At 36.1% G+C, this 16,520-nt stretch overlaps 1 protein-coding gene across 1 annotated transcript in view; it reads left to right on the top strand.

Annotated features, from left to right (window-relative positions):
• The window catches only part of LOC134663401 (zinc finger protein Gfi-1b), a 77,314-nt gene that overhangs the window by 38,822 nt on the left and 21,972 nt on the right, over positions 1 to 16,520 (top strand). The window contains exons 3-4 of the mRNA XM_063519766.1: positions 4,386 to 5,028; positions 5,324 to 5,505. Coding sequence (XP_063375836.1) covers positions 4,386 to 5,028; positions 5,324 to 5,505 — 825 coding nt within the window. The remainder of the gene's footprint in view (positions 1 to 4,385; positions 5,029 to 5,323; positions 5,506 to 16,520) is intronic.

Raw genomic sequence — 16,520 nt, forward strand, 5'->3', positions numbered from 1 at the left:
TTAATTATGCCGATATAAATTTGTCTATAACTACCACCTATACTCGTAAATAAATACTTAATAGGCAAACAATGAAAAATGCAAGAAATATTCGAGTTATTTTAACCCTTACATTGACAGAAAACAGTCTTGAGTTCAAACCTCTTCGGTGCTCAATAGCGGAGGTAAACGTAGTAATGATTTTGGTAAGAGAAAAAATACAAAAAGAATGTATCTAAGTAGTACCTAAAGGTTATGTCCAATATTTTGACCGTTGTCGAATTGAGGGTATAGTATTATGTATTGGCAGCATTTTACTCTTTAGCATTTTTCACCCACACATAACGGTTTACATAATATGCAGGTAGATATTACATATTCACATATGCATACCGATTTGTCCGATTCAATGTAACCAATTTAGTCGATCGCACGCGGATTTGCGTATGGGTCATCACTATGCAAACCGTATGCTAATTCTGAATGCGCTGCTGAATATTAAACCACAAATTTGCAAGGTATTTCGTTCAAAATCGAAATTTAACCACTGATTCGAAAAATCGTTGTTTAAATGTCATGTTCAGAGACTTCGACGATTTATCGACGTGATAAAATAAGTGTGACTTTTAACTTTTTAACAACGCGATTAAAATAGACGAGCACTGTCTTTATCACGCTGTCACGTAGGCATCTGCGACTATCATAAGTATCATAACATCCATCCGTAATACGCGTGCTGGTTTACAATAGTATTTTTTGTCATAATTTATGATAAAAAAAGCATGTCTTTGTTTTAATATTATGCTTCATTGCTCCGTAGATTATTAGTGCTCATTTTAATTTCACATCCAGATAAATTTACATTCGAACCTAGATAGTCAAAGCATCGACAAAAAACATTCCAGCCGATTACAGAAACACTTAGCCGTGTTTTTAATTTGTTAAAAGCTTTGGAAAAATAGCAATCACAATGCAGCGGGCACTTTGCGGCGCGCCTCTTATAATTAAAATTGCATTAGTGCACCGTACTAATGCGCGGTGTGCATAGAAAAATGCACTCTTGTAATATAATTAGCCTTCATACGTGTACGGAGATGGACAGATATTGAATGTGCAGGTGTAATGGCCTGGAAACACGATGTATATACAGTCAACTGTAAAAATATGGGTGTAGCCAGCTTATTCAAAAATATGTCCCATAGTTCTTAATTCGCTGATATAAGAGCTATGGGACATATTTTTGAGATGATTTGTGCACCTGTGTGACTGTACTTTAGAAAGTACATTGTACCTTTCGTGTGTTTGTTTAGGATCCTGATCACATTTTCTCATTCCAACTTTATTAATTTTTTAATAACGATTTTTTGGGTATATGCCGCACGACCGAGGTTTGTATCTACGATTTTAGTAGCCCAGACACATGAAAACTTAAACTTTGTCAAAAATGACGAGATGTCCAGTGTTTGGCTACTTAAGTGTAAAAATTTAGACCAAAGACTTTAAAACCCAATATAAAAAGATAGTTAAACAAAACACTAGAGAAAACTTTACGCCAAATCGAACATAAGGTTGTTTAGTTTGTATTTTTTGTCTCAAAAAAGTCCCCATTGAACATAATGTTTAGCAGGTGAAAAGAAGAAGTCTAATAGATAAAAGATATATGTATATGTAGTTATATGTATGTCAAACAGATCATTTTTGATTTTTAAGTGTAATGCAATTTACAAAAGTATACTTTCAGCAGTAATATACCTGACAATACTTTTATGGATTTCTAAAGTTAGGATGCAGAATTGTAAATAGCCAGATCATATCCCAATCTGCTAGAATATGGACAGTCATCATCATCAACCATCTTATTAATATCAATGTAATAACGGAGGTGACTTTATTAAAATTACACCCATAAATCAAACACCAAAATTAAGATCATCTAATTACAAAACGGCACAATGCCTCTCAATGACCGTCCTTACACTCGCTCCATTATCCCATTCAATATTTTGCACACCCATAAATTCGAGCATACTGTCGGGGCGGAACAATGAATCCAAATAACCATTAATATGTAATAAATACTATGGGGTAATAATGCTGGGGGACAAACAAACAAGTGTACAGAGACAGAGGCAACCCTTAAATGCTGGGCTTTGCCGAGGGGAGCCGAGAACTGCCGAGCGAAGCCGACTGTTCCCGATTGGTTCCGCTCCAGATGACAGCTGCTGCGTTTCGGTATAGGGGCGCCTCTTCATTAGTGCAACTTGTCTGCTGAGATGGATGTTTGTTTTTGGGTGATGGTCGCTTGATGATGTATGATTTTTTGGTAGGGAAAGTAACGGTCAGAAATATATCAATTTTATTGCAAAAACCATCAGCAATTTAGTGTCATTATGTTTTAAATATGATAACAGATATATTCCGAGTATCATGTTAAAAGTAACATTATAAGTTCTCGCACTTAATTTTTGTAATGTATGTTACCGTTGAGTTACGAAAATTTCATACGTTTTCAACTCAGAGAGAAATTTTTTTGGCAATCGGTGAAATTGCACTTAAATTTTACAGAATAGGAAACTATCTATCCACCAAATGTTCTTGAAATCTAACGGAAAAAAAATCGACAACAAAATATAAATTGTTGTACGTATTTTATCATTTCTATGTCAAACAAGACATGTAAAACTTGTAAAACACAAGCTAAAACAATTTTTTTTAAATCTAACAAAATATGCACAAGAACTAACTCAACCAATTCATCCAAAGCTCACCAAAGCTTAAACACAAAGCATCACAGAAACTAAACGTAGCGTAGTTCTCGATGGATTAGCGAATTGTAAAAAAGGGGCTCAAACCCAATGTGTTAATTACAGGGGTGGGCCGGAGGGTCCAATGAAAGTCAATTTGGTGCTACGACATGATATGGCCCATTTCGTCGAGCGACAAGTGAGGCACCTGCGCTTTTTCAAGCCCCCGGGCCCTCGGTTGATTGTACCCTTTGTCCCCGATTGGAAAACGAAAACGATCCCATGTTTGGCAAATTACTGTTAGATGTTGCTTTACTGTTATTTGTAGTGCTATTGTTAAAGTACAGGATACGAAGTATGTAAATGATTATGGTGATTTTTTATTAATTAATACAAGTATGATTGGGAAATCCACTTGGGTTTCTATTCTACGGTGTGTAATACTACCTACTCGTCGTATTTGGGAAACCTGAAGTGATTTCAGATCATATTTGTCCCTGTTTTGAAGTTAAATATATTTTTTGTGTTTTTTACCTATGTAAAATGCCGTATAAGGCAAAAATCATTGCAATTTTTAATGCCTAAACCGCAAGCGTGCGAGGGACATATAATAATAATAATAAATAATAAAATGTTTTATTGCAGGCATTAAAAAAACCCATACACATCTTACAAAATTAACTATAGACTAGCTTAACTTTAACTAAAATTCTAATAATAAGTATTAAAATAAAATTCAATATTATTTCCGGTTCTCGCTCTGGTGAACAGATAGCCAGTGCCTAAAAACATGACTATTTGGATTCTCACTTATCGTCCTCAAAATTTCGTTTTTGGAGCTTCTAATAGCTTCCCAAAAGGAGGCTACTCTGGCTCTGAGGATAGCGAAGAAGTCAGGTACTCTGGCCGCCGCAAACATGTCTGATGCACTACAGTATCTAGGCTTGTGCATCAGGATACGATATGCATCATTATATTGTACCCTGATGCTACTGTACGCCCTCCTCGTGTACCTAGTCCATAACTGGCACGTATAAAAGCTTTGGCAATATGCTTTAAATAACGTGATCTTTACTTCGTCTGAGCAACGACCGAATTTACGTGCCAGCATATTGCAACGAACGGACAGAGCTCTTCTCTCTCTTTCGATATCTGCGTCATCGTTTAAGGTCTCCGTCACAATATGACCAAGATATTTGACCGATGTTGCAACCCGAACTGGTTGTCCATTCAAAAACACTCGTGGGACCCTGTCCGGACCCCTTCCACACCTAAAAACTAGCAGGTCAGATTTGTTTACATTATACACCAATCCATGATTGGCTGCATAACGCTCACAAATCGCTAGTAGGTCACTGATACCATGGATCGAGGGGCTGAGAAGCACCATATCGTCTGCATAGCTAAGGTTATTTAAGCAAACATTACCTATGTGACAGCCTATTCTGGTACTTCTCAGCTCCTCGATCAGGCTGTTGACATAGATGTTGAACAGGTCCGGAGAGGTTAGCCCACCTTGGCGCACGCCACATTCTAACCTATAATCGTTAGAAAGCACGTCTCCCCATCTTACGTTATTTAATTGGTTCTCGTACCAAAATCTCAAGATCCTCACGACATCCGATGCTAATATTAATAATAATAAGATGTGTTTTGTTTCAGAGGAAATCAAATTCGGCATCAACCGTTTGGTAAGCGAGAAAACCGACGAGGAAGAAGATGAACAACACAATGAAATCCCAAGACCCGAAGGCATTTCCCCTAATTCACGCTGCGGCAGCTCATGCTGGCCACCGTCTCCGCAATCCCCCAGATCAGTCCGGTCAAGTTCTCCTGAACTCGAAGTGGATTCCCCTCCTTCTTCTCCAAGAAGACCTCCAGATTCCTCGCCGCCCCCGAGAAGATCCGAGTCGTTTTCTGTCAGTGCTCTCTTAAGACCTGATGCACCTCGAGTCCAGCCGCAGCGGCCTTTCTTATATCCTCACCTGCCTTTCGCGGAGTTCCTTCGAGACGCTGGGAGTCTCGGGATACCTTGGGGAGGTTACAGTAACCTATACCTCCACGCAGTGCAGGCCGCTGGTCCGGAGTTCCTTCGGCTCCGAGCAGCTGTACTGGGAGCTCCTGGGCCTCTCTCGAGACCCCTGCCCATCGGTGACGTGTACTCGTGTGTGAAGTGTGAGAAGATGTTCAGCACCCCGCACGGGCTCGAAGTGCATGCAAGACGGTCGCATAACGGCAAGAGGCCGTTTGCTTGCGAAATGTGTAGTAAAACGTTCGGGCACGAGATTAGTCTTAGTCAACACAGGTGAGTTTATTTCATAGTTTTGACGTTTTAAATCGTAAATCCTTAGTAATAAATACGTATTCATATATTTTCGATTTAAAATGAATAAATTGGTGCCTAAAAGCTTATTATAGTGAGTGTTCTTGTTGACTTCCTGAATAAAAAGGAATCACCGTCAACCATCATTAACAATGAAATACACAGTTGTCTTTATCACTGAAGATTCAAGCATTTATCTATCTACCCATGCCATTGCGGCCATGTTATTCAGTCAGCCATTTTTTATTTCAATGCTCATCCCTCCCCCTCCTTCTAGGGCTGTCCACAGTGTGGAGAAGGTGTTCGAATGCAAGCAATGTGGCAAGACCTTCAAGCGGTCCAGCACGCTGTCCACCCACCTGCTCATCCACTCCGACACCAGGCCTTATCCCTGTCAGTACTGCGGGAAGCGGTTCCACCAGAAATCCGACATGAAGAAACACACTTACATACATACTGGTGAGTCCTAGTCTGTAAAACTTCAAGCGGTCCGAGCACTCTGTCCTAGCTTCTTCTAAATACGCCAACATAGGTTTTACCTTTCAATTTTACAAATAAGTAGTGTCAAATCCTTGTTTGTTTTTTTTTGCCTTTAAGCCAAATCTCGTAGAACAAAACCCTATTACTCCCTATACCATGCCTTACCCAAGCGTATTTTGGGAAACCATTGTCCAGAAATCTAACATTAAACCAGCACACTTATACACATGATACTACATAATATTAGATATACCCTGGATATACCTAATCAGCTTTTAAGTTCATCAATCGACGTTAAGTTACCTAACTCGGTAGGTGGCAATGTATTTAAAATGGCTATTAACAACCACTTCGCCAAATACTTACGTATAATTTTGACATATTTATCAATTAAAGCATTTAAATACTAACTTGCTTTAAACTAAACAAACTTACCGCCATTATTAATCTGATCTAAACCTACAAATTCATCATCAAAAACTTATCCCAATCCCACTTCATCGTGAACAATTTAAAGCAAACTCCATTTACTTACCATAACTCAGGGCTGTCACAACGCCCCATAATTAATGTATATTAATGCTAAGATGAGCTAGGTGTTTTATAATAATTGCGGGCTTGAGACGTTTGCGGGTACATTATAAGGGCGGATTGGGTTGCGGACGGGGACATACAGTCGGGGAAGACAGGAGAACGTATGGTTCATCTATAAATAGAAGTAATTGGCCATGGAAGGTTATAGTTAGAAACCTATTACATATTAATAAATTACACAAACTTGATTTTTTCTTAGAAAGCTATTTTACCACTTTGTGTTGTGATATAATATAAATCATACTTTTACTGGCTTTTATAATACTTTTGGTTTTGAACAAAAGGTTATTTTTTCCTCTAGGTACAGTTTTGATTTTTACTAGAAAAAGTAAACTTTTTTCATTTCGAGAAAACTAGCACTATTCACGAATTATATTGAGCAGCATTATACACAAGAAAAAGGATTATTATCCAAAAAATCAAAGTACCTACCTAAATGAGTGGGTTCGGTAAATAAACAGCTGATGTTGTTGTCAGGATAATTCCTGATCTCTTTTCTCCATGTCCTTAACAAGCTCTCTCAGCTTTCTCTGATCTTCTTCACAATATCCCATAACTTATTATGACAAAATACACAAAGGAACAGACATTTCTACTTTTGTAAAAAGGGTTATTAAGAGCCTTCTTACAATATTCTGTTCACCAAATGTCCCAACAGTATCTAAATCCTGGCCCTTCATGAATATAAGATGCCGCGGTCGGTGGAGTTGTCTCGGTAACACTTAAGCTGCCGGGTAAGATTCCGTATCTTAACCCTAAAGTGCTATCATGATTTTACGTCCGTGTTTTGGTAAACTTGTTGTGGCGACATGATTTAGTCATGGAGCCATGGAGCATTATTGTTCTTAAGACAATACTCCTTCTATTTTACTTTTATAAGAGTTTAGGCATCGGACCGCATATAGATAGCAACAGTACGGCTACCATCAGTTTGGCATTGACATAAACGTAATTTACTTTCTGTACATATATCTCTTTGGCACTAATATGTCAGTGCGAGCGAGATGCACAGAAAGTTAATTAATTTAGTTCACGATAGCTATGTTTATTTTATTTTTATGCTATCACGTTTATGTCAATGTCAAACTGACGGTAGCCATACTTGACTGGATTTCGACTTCAGTGATAGTCACTTCACTTATATTTTAAATGTCAACATAGAATTATCAAGAATCATTATTTGTAACGAAGTCTTTTTGCTGTAAAAAGTGTAAAATAATCATAATTTTAACGTCACCTTGTTTTAAGATTTTGTGGACGATTCAGTTATAATGATACAGAGGGTCAATACCCTTTTCCTGTAAATAATAACCGTCATTTAAAACATTAACAACCTACAGCATCCAAAACTCCAAATTCGCACCTCCATACTGATAAAACATGTAAATTTTATTCATCACGTCTACCTACAGCTAGTGATTCCAACCCTTCTGTCACTGTCTCGCTCACACTAATTGGGAAATGGGAGATTTGTGTAGCCCTCTCCCTCACTCCCAGTGTCGAAGCAATGAAAACTGAATCACGGAAGATGGAGGAAGTCCCACCCTTCTTAAATGAACTGGGGTTCCTCAAGGGTAGGTATTTGGTCCTTAGTAGTTGCTTCGATGCTTCGCGAAAATCTTTGCCCTGTAATGAAAATTATATGGCGGCGAAACGTTTCGAGTAATTGCTGAATGTTTTATTGCGAGTTTTATTATTGAAAGACTTTCTAGGGAATAGTCTGGATTTATTTTCATTTCTATTGCAGATTTTATAAATAACAAAATAAATTACTTTGTTAAAAATATAAAAGTGTATTCAATAAGTACCGTACGAAAAGCTGTTTTTTGAAGTATTTTAAAATATTCAGGTGGATAACAGAATATAGGCATATAATTTATTTCACTTTAATTATGTTCTTATGACATTTTAATTTTGCCGTTTGAACTACAAACAACACCCATTAAGCCAAAATCAGTTAGATACATATAAAAAAAAGAAGAGCAAACTTCAAAGTAGTTCAGTACCTATACAAAACAGAATAATTATAAAATAAATAGGAACATCCGTACTTTATCAGGAAACGACAAATGACTAATAGTTAAGTGACTCAATAAAGCATAATATGCAATAATAAGTTTCCCTTATCAGCCATTGTCACGATTAAAAGGACAAGGGTATAATCCTGAATAATTAATAAGGAAGCCCCCGACAATTTGTCCGACAAATTGTTCTATCAACGCCGTAAATACTGCCATTAATCGCAAACTTGGATACGGAATATATTAAAAATAAGACGGATTTTTTTATTTTAGTCGTAGATTTAAGAAGAGCATTTATTTCACCTGTATGTGCATATATATTTAAAGACCGACAAATATTATGCTGTACTAAAAAGAACGAATATTTACATAGGTACTCATAGTGATAGTAATTATGTTTCCAGTACCCAGTTATTTATATTTCACGAGAAATTGCACTTTACCTTTGATTTTATGTGTGAGAGACTTCACCGCACGGATAACGTCAGGCACGCTCACCACTTATCGTAGATGCCTCGTCTCACCACACCTGATCCCCCTTGTAAATTATTAACATCAACTCAGCGAATAGTTCCTCAACGGCATTTTAATCAGTGTCCCAAGTTGTTGATTAATGTACCCTACACAATTTATCGTCGAAATTTTATTTATAATTACGCCTGCGAAATTAAATGGTGGGTGATTACTCAACGTCAAGACGTACGACCACGACCTGCGATTTGTCACCTCGCCCGAAGGTTTAATTCAACGCTAATTGAGCGCGGAAGTTTGTAACCCCTGAACTTGTACCTGTTAGAACGGCAATTTACAAGTTAGTAGGTAGTTAGCAGTAGTTGTGAACAGTTGGAGTAATTAATATTAATTCGCTTGCCGCTGCTCTTTGGTTCTATAATTATCGAATGGGTTGAATTAGATTTGCATTAGCTTTTCAACCAACATTTACATTTATCAAATACGGATATGATAGTAACTAATTAACAATGGTCTTAAGTTGGACCCTTGCGGCATACCTAAGGTTAATTGTAAAACAAGTGAAGTTGAAGTGAATTTTAAAAGCTGTAGCTTTAGACCACGAACATTCCTGAAGCAATTAACTGTAAAAGTTGAGCGATCGCACCGCCTCCATCTCATGAATGTTTGATTTTAAAACGCTTCCATTTAAGAGGCATTTTAAAAAACTCTTCCTCTTAATTAGGCGTGGAATAAACAAGTGGCACATTACCCTCTCGGAATAATTACGCAGCGCTATTTTCTTTTTTCCTTGCATTACTTCCCCGCGGCCTGCAATGAAGAATTTAAAAAGCATTTGCCAAATTGGTTTGCACTGTGGTAAAAAATGCAATCATGTTAATTAGTATCAAAGTAAGATTGCTGTAATTTGATAGCTTTGTTTTGTGTCTAGTTACACAAACATTTGTATTGTTTCTGACAATTCAAGCTGATATTTATTTTCTTTTGATGAAGATTAGTTCAAAAACAAAGTAAATATTTACTATATTCACAAAGTTCCAATTTTATTAATAAAGTTGTTTTTTCTTTTTCTGCAATATTTTCGCTATTATCTTCATCATATTGCCAAATCTCTAAAAGCCTAAGATAATTAAAGCAAAAACGCCCCTGAAACGATTTTCCCGGTTAAAGATTGCCAAGAACAAAATTAAAAGTATAAAACACTTCATAATTGCCGTTCTTGGGCCAAATGTTCTTAACTTTTTGTTCTCAGCCCCTTTGATTACTTTTAAAGCCTTCTTCTGCTTAAAAATTGCAGAAAGCACCTCGAAAGTTGTTAAAAACGAATTGCAATTGTGTAATTGGAAACAAATGCTCAATTTTCTTTTGGAGGGAAGCAATACGGAAGATAATTAAATACTGCAATACTGCGGAAGATACCATCTTTGATAAGTAGAAAGATACTTATTTAGACTTGGTAGGTAGATTATTTGTATTTTTTCTATTTGATTGCAAGTTGATTGATTGGGCCTCATTAATAATGATTTGTATTTCCTTTTCTGTTATTTAATAACACAAATATTGTTTCACAAATCTTGTTCCAAACATTAAACCGTTCGGAAGTCTTATTCAAAACATGAAATCCTTAAACTAAGAATCTACTTTTAAAACCAAGCCACAGACTGGACTGTCCAATCTCTTCACCAATTCTTAGTACAAGATTCCAGACTTCAAGTATTCCGTCCACACAACCTAGGGGGGGAAATCTAAGCGGTCCATAAGGAAGGGGGAGTCCACAAGAAGTGTCCCCCCGCTGGGGGTTGAATCAAGGAGTGGTACGTGCCCGGCGTTTAATTAAGCACCCAGTCGACGGATACTTCGATTTTAGTGGCGTTTTCTTTTAATTCATTAAAGTTGTTTTTTGATTTCGTTTAGATGCTACGTAAGTTCATAGCGTTACATTAAAAGTGGAATTATATGAAAGTATACTTACGAATTCTTAGCTGTTCTTTTTTGAATTCTAAATTATGATGAAATTTTCTAAAACTATTTAAAATAGTTTCTGAAGCAAAATTAGTGCTTTCTACTTAATCTTAAAGTGTGTGGAAAGTGTTCTACGTATTTTTATGATTCAATTTGACTGATTAGTATAAGACCACTGATAACTTAAAATCTCCTCGGTTCAATGAACGATTAAGAGACGAACACCATCGTTATATTTCGGCAAAGATCAGAAATATGAAGTTGTAAAGTTTCTTTTAACTTGTTTAATCTATTAAGACAAGGTTATTGTTGTTAATAGTTATATCGTCTTTCATAGTGATGTCCCTGTATATTGCCGAGACTGGTTTGTTTGAATCTTATACAAGTTATATCTTAACAATCACAATTCTTAGAAAACTGCAGAAAAATAAAACATTACTCTCACACACGAACCTACCTTTCAAAGATTTACACCCGATTTCCAAGGAAATATATTTTGTTGAAATCCCCGAGTGGAATACACGGTACATCCAGATTTCCTCGCTCTGTCATCCCTCCTCCCTGAGCCCTGTAGACGTGCCTCTGACAATGCCGTCAGCGGTTATACGTATACGTCTGGAACATTCTGAAACACACTGATATGAAATACTGGACGTAGTTTAAGGAACGTGATGGTGGAAATATTTTCTCTGGAAGATGTTGACGTTTAAGTTGATTTTAATCTGGTATACAAGATTACCTACAATGGTACCAGGTAGGTACCTACCTGGTTATTAGAAGATGAAACTTACACATGAATTGGAAAAGGCTTAGAGAAATTTTGTTGCGAGCGGGTTATTTGATTACTGTTAATGAATTCTAACAGATACGCTTAATGGTGATTGTGAATGAAATGAACTTAAAAGTGTTTGTACATATACAATGTACTCGTATAGTAGTAGGTACCCATTCCGGTTATCTTCAAGTTTATAAAGTTATATTTAACGATTAAACGATTTTCATTTGATGTTCTTCAACACTTACATTCACAAAATTCTAATATTTAGGTACCTATTATACCATTAAGTAGGTAAAACTTAATTGTAACATGTTTTTTTTTCTGTAAGTATTTTTATGCGTCCATCTGGCAATATATGACTAAACCTCACACAGAAAATCAATACGACATTGTCAAGGTTGGAAACAATGCCACATTTCAATGTCACCTCCACCGAATATCTCCAGATTTGCCGCGATATACGTAACACGATCTCACTAGGGATCGCGGAAAATCAGTTTTGAGATTTTTTTTCTCACGCGAAAATTGACACCCGAATTTGTATGCTGGGTCTGCCTCACTCCCGTATAATATTAGAGTGTCCCGAGAGAGAGAGGTAATTAAATTAATGTCCTCGCCCTCTCTGGCCCCACGTTTCGCCAGTAACCCGACACCTGCTGTGTTTTCGTTGGAATCAGTTGGCGTTTCTTTTCTGCTTTAGTTTTAGCGTTTTGTGTTGCGAGTTTTTTGAACATTTTTACTGCAAAACGTTCTTATATGTCTAAATATGAAAGTTTATGATTATTTATGTGTGCGATATCAATTTTCTTGTTCTTAGTACCTTAAGAAACTTTCCTTTGTAGAGAAAATCTTGCGACCTTAATGACCAACGTATGGCTTGCCTCGATAATACCTTTTTGAATATCGATTTTGTTGAGAACAAACAAAGATCTTGTGTGTACGTTCTGATTGTGATATTGTAGAAGTTTTCCATTTTTCTTTACAAGTCATTTTATCTACTATCCGAATTTTAATGATTGCAGGTCGAGCATTTACTTCTAACATATACCACCGCTATTCTACCTTCGCAATAAAATATAAATCACTACACCTTATAAAACAAAGTTCCCCGCCGCGTCTGTCTGTATGTTTGTATTATGTTCGCGATAAACTCAAAAACTACTGAACGGATTTTCATACGGTTTTCACCTATCAATAGAGTAATTTTCGAGGAAGGTTTAGGTGCACATTTTTGTTAACCCGTGCGAAGCTGGGGCGGGTCGCTAGTAATAAAAAAAATGCATCAAGAGCCCTGAGAACTTTTTTCAAGGCCGTCAAAAATCACTCCCCATCGATCTTCCCCAACAAGTGATACCACTTAACCGGGAGTAACCAGATCGCGCATCGCACGCGCCTCTAATTTAATAAGCACATTATCACGATTAGCTGCAGTGGCACCCCTGCTTAAGCCGAAGTTTCTCGAGCGGGGCCGAAAACGACCGAATGCGAGTCGATACGAAGAGGTCAGGTCTGGCCAAGGTGCCAATCGCTGATAGAAAACGTCAATCGAAACTTAAGTAAGTAAGGAAATAGTCTCTTTTTTTTTGTAGCATCTGTCATTAAGTATGGAAATAATCTCGTGACTTTTCGTAGCATCTGTCGTCGTGTGGATGTACGATTAGAATCTTAGGTAGGCCCACCGATTAGACTCAAAATTTTTCAAGTGAAAATTTCGCCTTTTTCGGAAACTTTCCACCGGCACATTAATCAGTAGCTCGAACTTTAACAATGGTCAGTATTTTTTAAAATAATAACTGTCCGTTAAAAGTAAGATGATGTCTTGATTTTTCATGAACGTATGTTAATAAATAACCTACATTAAAAAAAAAACATTATTTAAGTAAACGAAGGTAATAATTTCTCAGATTTTTCTTGTTTTTAATTATGCTAGCAGGATGTACATAACAATATCAGTCTTTGTCCATTAAGAATAACTATAAAAAATAAGAGAGCACTTACTATTAAAAGCATCATTCATAAAACAAAGTTGCAATCATATTCTCAGTAAATCGATTAAAACATTGTATCTCATTGCCTAATACAGAAATTTATCACCACAATACTCATTTCCCTTTTAAAGGCACGCGTCTACCAACTGTTACTATATAAAAAACTCATTTATTAAATTTGGTACAGCCCTGAGACTAATCCTACCAGTTTAGTGTTACCTCCGTGGTAAGGTTAGAGCGACTTTATTACAACGTGTTAAGGTTCAGATTCCAATGAAGTTGATGTATGTTCGGCTCAGGGTTGGCTGGTAAATGTTGACCTCCTGATTTTTGTAGTGTGAACTAAATTGGGGGTCTTACGGTGCTGGTGGAGGACACGTGGCGGCGCGTGCGACCGGCTCCAGGATGTGATTATTTAAACAATAAATTTAATTGTAAATCGGTTGATTCGTGCGACTAAATGTGGTGCAAGTTTTTAACTTTCTTAACATGTGTATTCGGTCATGTTTTTGATGATTTATTGTACTATAAATTAATTAAATATATTTTGAAATCCATGAAAAAAAGCTTAAATACCTACTTACCTTAATTCTTAGTAAGTACAAACACTACCTACTAAACATAAAAGTACCTAACTACTTTAAAATTTGAAGAATTAAATTACAATTGATTATAAAATAATAATGAGATTTTTATAATAATAAGAGTTATTTCATATCTAATGAGTAATATTTGCAAGAAATACTTAGGTTAAAGTAAAGGTTAATCAATATAACATGTTGCCTACTTATACTTAATTTTAGTCTCATTTTCTCAGTTAAAAATGCTCATTATTAAGGTCTGGCTACTGAAATTTTACCTAAACGTTTGGCGGGAAATTCAAAAAATCTTGGGCTGGTCACACTTTGTGTAGTAGGAATTATAGTTTTGATACTAGATAATATTTTTGATTTTCTATGCACACGTAAGGTACCTAAGGATATAAGTTAAATATACGTTGACGTGCACTCAAAGTCAGCTCACATAATTTCTACCACTATGTAAAGTACAGTCAACGATAAACACATATGTTAACACTTTCTCACCATATACCATTGTAAGGCGAAAAATGAAATGTAATGTAAATAAGACCTAGCTCGATAACACCGTAATATTAATCCATCACCAAAAAAATACATAAGGGTACTATGCCAAATATACTAAATGCTAAGTATCAAAATATTTATAGAGCACCAACCTTCTAATTTGTTTACATTTGTTTAGGAGTTGTAAACATTGCAGTTTTTCGTTATACAACGCTACACGTCGACTTCCCACATTGTCGTAATTATTTACGAGCTTAAATAATAGTTTGCGCACCTCGCTCAGTATAGACATTGTTAATATTATTTAAAATAAACCCCTTATAAACCGCAAACAATTTGAATGAATGACATAAATTGACAACTGACTATTAGCTTTTTTTCAAATCATAGACAACGACGAAATATCTGTCAACAATTTTTGGCTACCCAGACTCTACTAAAATAGTTGTTATAATTTTTATTTGTCAATCGCACCGTTATTTGTCGAACTTCCATTATTGTCATTGCAATAGACGCGTCACGGCACGCGACACGACGCCGTAAGTCGCGTAATGCAACTGTCATTATGGAATTTAAAATCAAACCTTTTTAGGCCCAAGGTTATTATGGGATTATGGACCTAACTCAATTGCCTAGTAATTGTTATTGGCTTCCTCATTTTGTTTCATCTTTATAAAAATACTTTGAAATGTAACTTTCTTGTTGTTTGTTGTTTTTTAATTCTGATTTTGTACAAAAAGTGAAACATAATTATTTTAAATTAACATAATTTATGAACATCGTAGACCACACTATAAATAGTAGGCATGTTAAGTACATAGAGTTAGACCAAGATAATTCTACAACGATTTTTAAAGTACACGCACTGCAAGTGTTATTTTAAACCGCAAATCTATGAAATGATGACTTATAAAATAACACTTGCACTGCGTCTGCGTATGCTATCAAAATCGTTGCAGACTTTTCTTGGTCTAACTCTAAATAGAAATTTAAAAACACTTAAAAATAACCTCACTGCTCCAATTGTAACCTTTTGGCCAACAAAAACACCAATGTTTTCAAAAAACCAAAACACACATCTGAACTTAATTCGGACCGTTCCATAATCAAATTATTCAGTTATTTTGATTGGCCGCCGACAGATCGTCAAGTGTTTTGATTTGTCAGTCACAATACCAGTTGGCTAAGTGTTTTGCACATCAAGGGTGATGGGAAATCGACTTTATGTGATAAGGGGTAAGGTGGAATTTGGAACGGGGAGTGATTCCGAGGTGAACCGGTGCATTCGAGTGCTAGGATAACAGCGGCAAATGTAAGTGCATTTGTTAGAATCACACTAAATCGTAGTGGATTTCTGTGGTGGAAATTATAGATTTTTCTAAAGACTAATAAAATGGTGTTCAGGTGTATGAGATTTCTATGTTTTTTTTATTTTATGTATTTGCTGACCGGTATAACCGGTAAAATACATATTAATCTGCCCTTCCCGATAGTTAAATCATGTCTTGAAAGGATCTAATAACTATGAGAAGTATCTTAAGAAATGCTAGTAGGTAACGATCGAGCTCATAAACATCTTTACAAGCCAACGTACCAAAAATATTACGACCTTATTGTCAGTGTGAATCGGATCACAGGGTGAATCTGATCATCAGAAAAAAATGAATATATTTTGGAACGTTAGCTCGTAAAGATATTTGTGAACTCGACCTTTCTTAAGTTGTGAACTCGACTCTACTTATGTCGATATCAATGATAATTACCTATTTCTTATAGACAGATGTGCCATTCGTTCTGTAATGACAGTGCCAATGGTAATGGTCGAATAATACGATGTAATATGAGTTAAGCACATATTTTTAAATATGTAAAGCTGTATGGCACCCTTTCTGCCACGAACTTACCACTTTGTATGACAATAAAGTAGATACTATTTATGAAATAATACCAATGTTTTCATTATATCATTACGACACGGATACGAGACGAGCTTTTCAAAAGTACACACGTTGTCGTACAAATCGAGTGTAAAGTTTGTGTTTTTTAATTCATCATTATTGTTTTTATTGTTGTTTTACAGTGCCTTGGTGGTACG

This window comes from Cydia fagiglandana, chromosome 4 (genome assembly GCF_963556715.1).
Source record: "Cydia fagiglandana chromosome 4, ilCydFagi1.1, whole genome shotgun sequence".
In the NCBI taxonomy this organism is placed as follows: domain Eukaryota; kingdom Metazoa; phylum Arthropoda; class Insecta; order Lepidoptera; family Tortricidae; genus Cydia; species Cydia fagiglandana.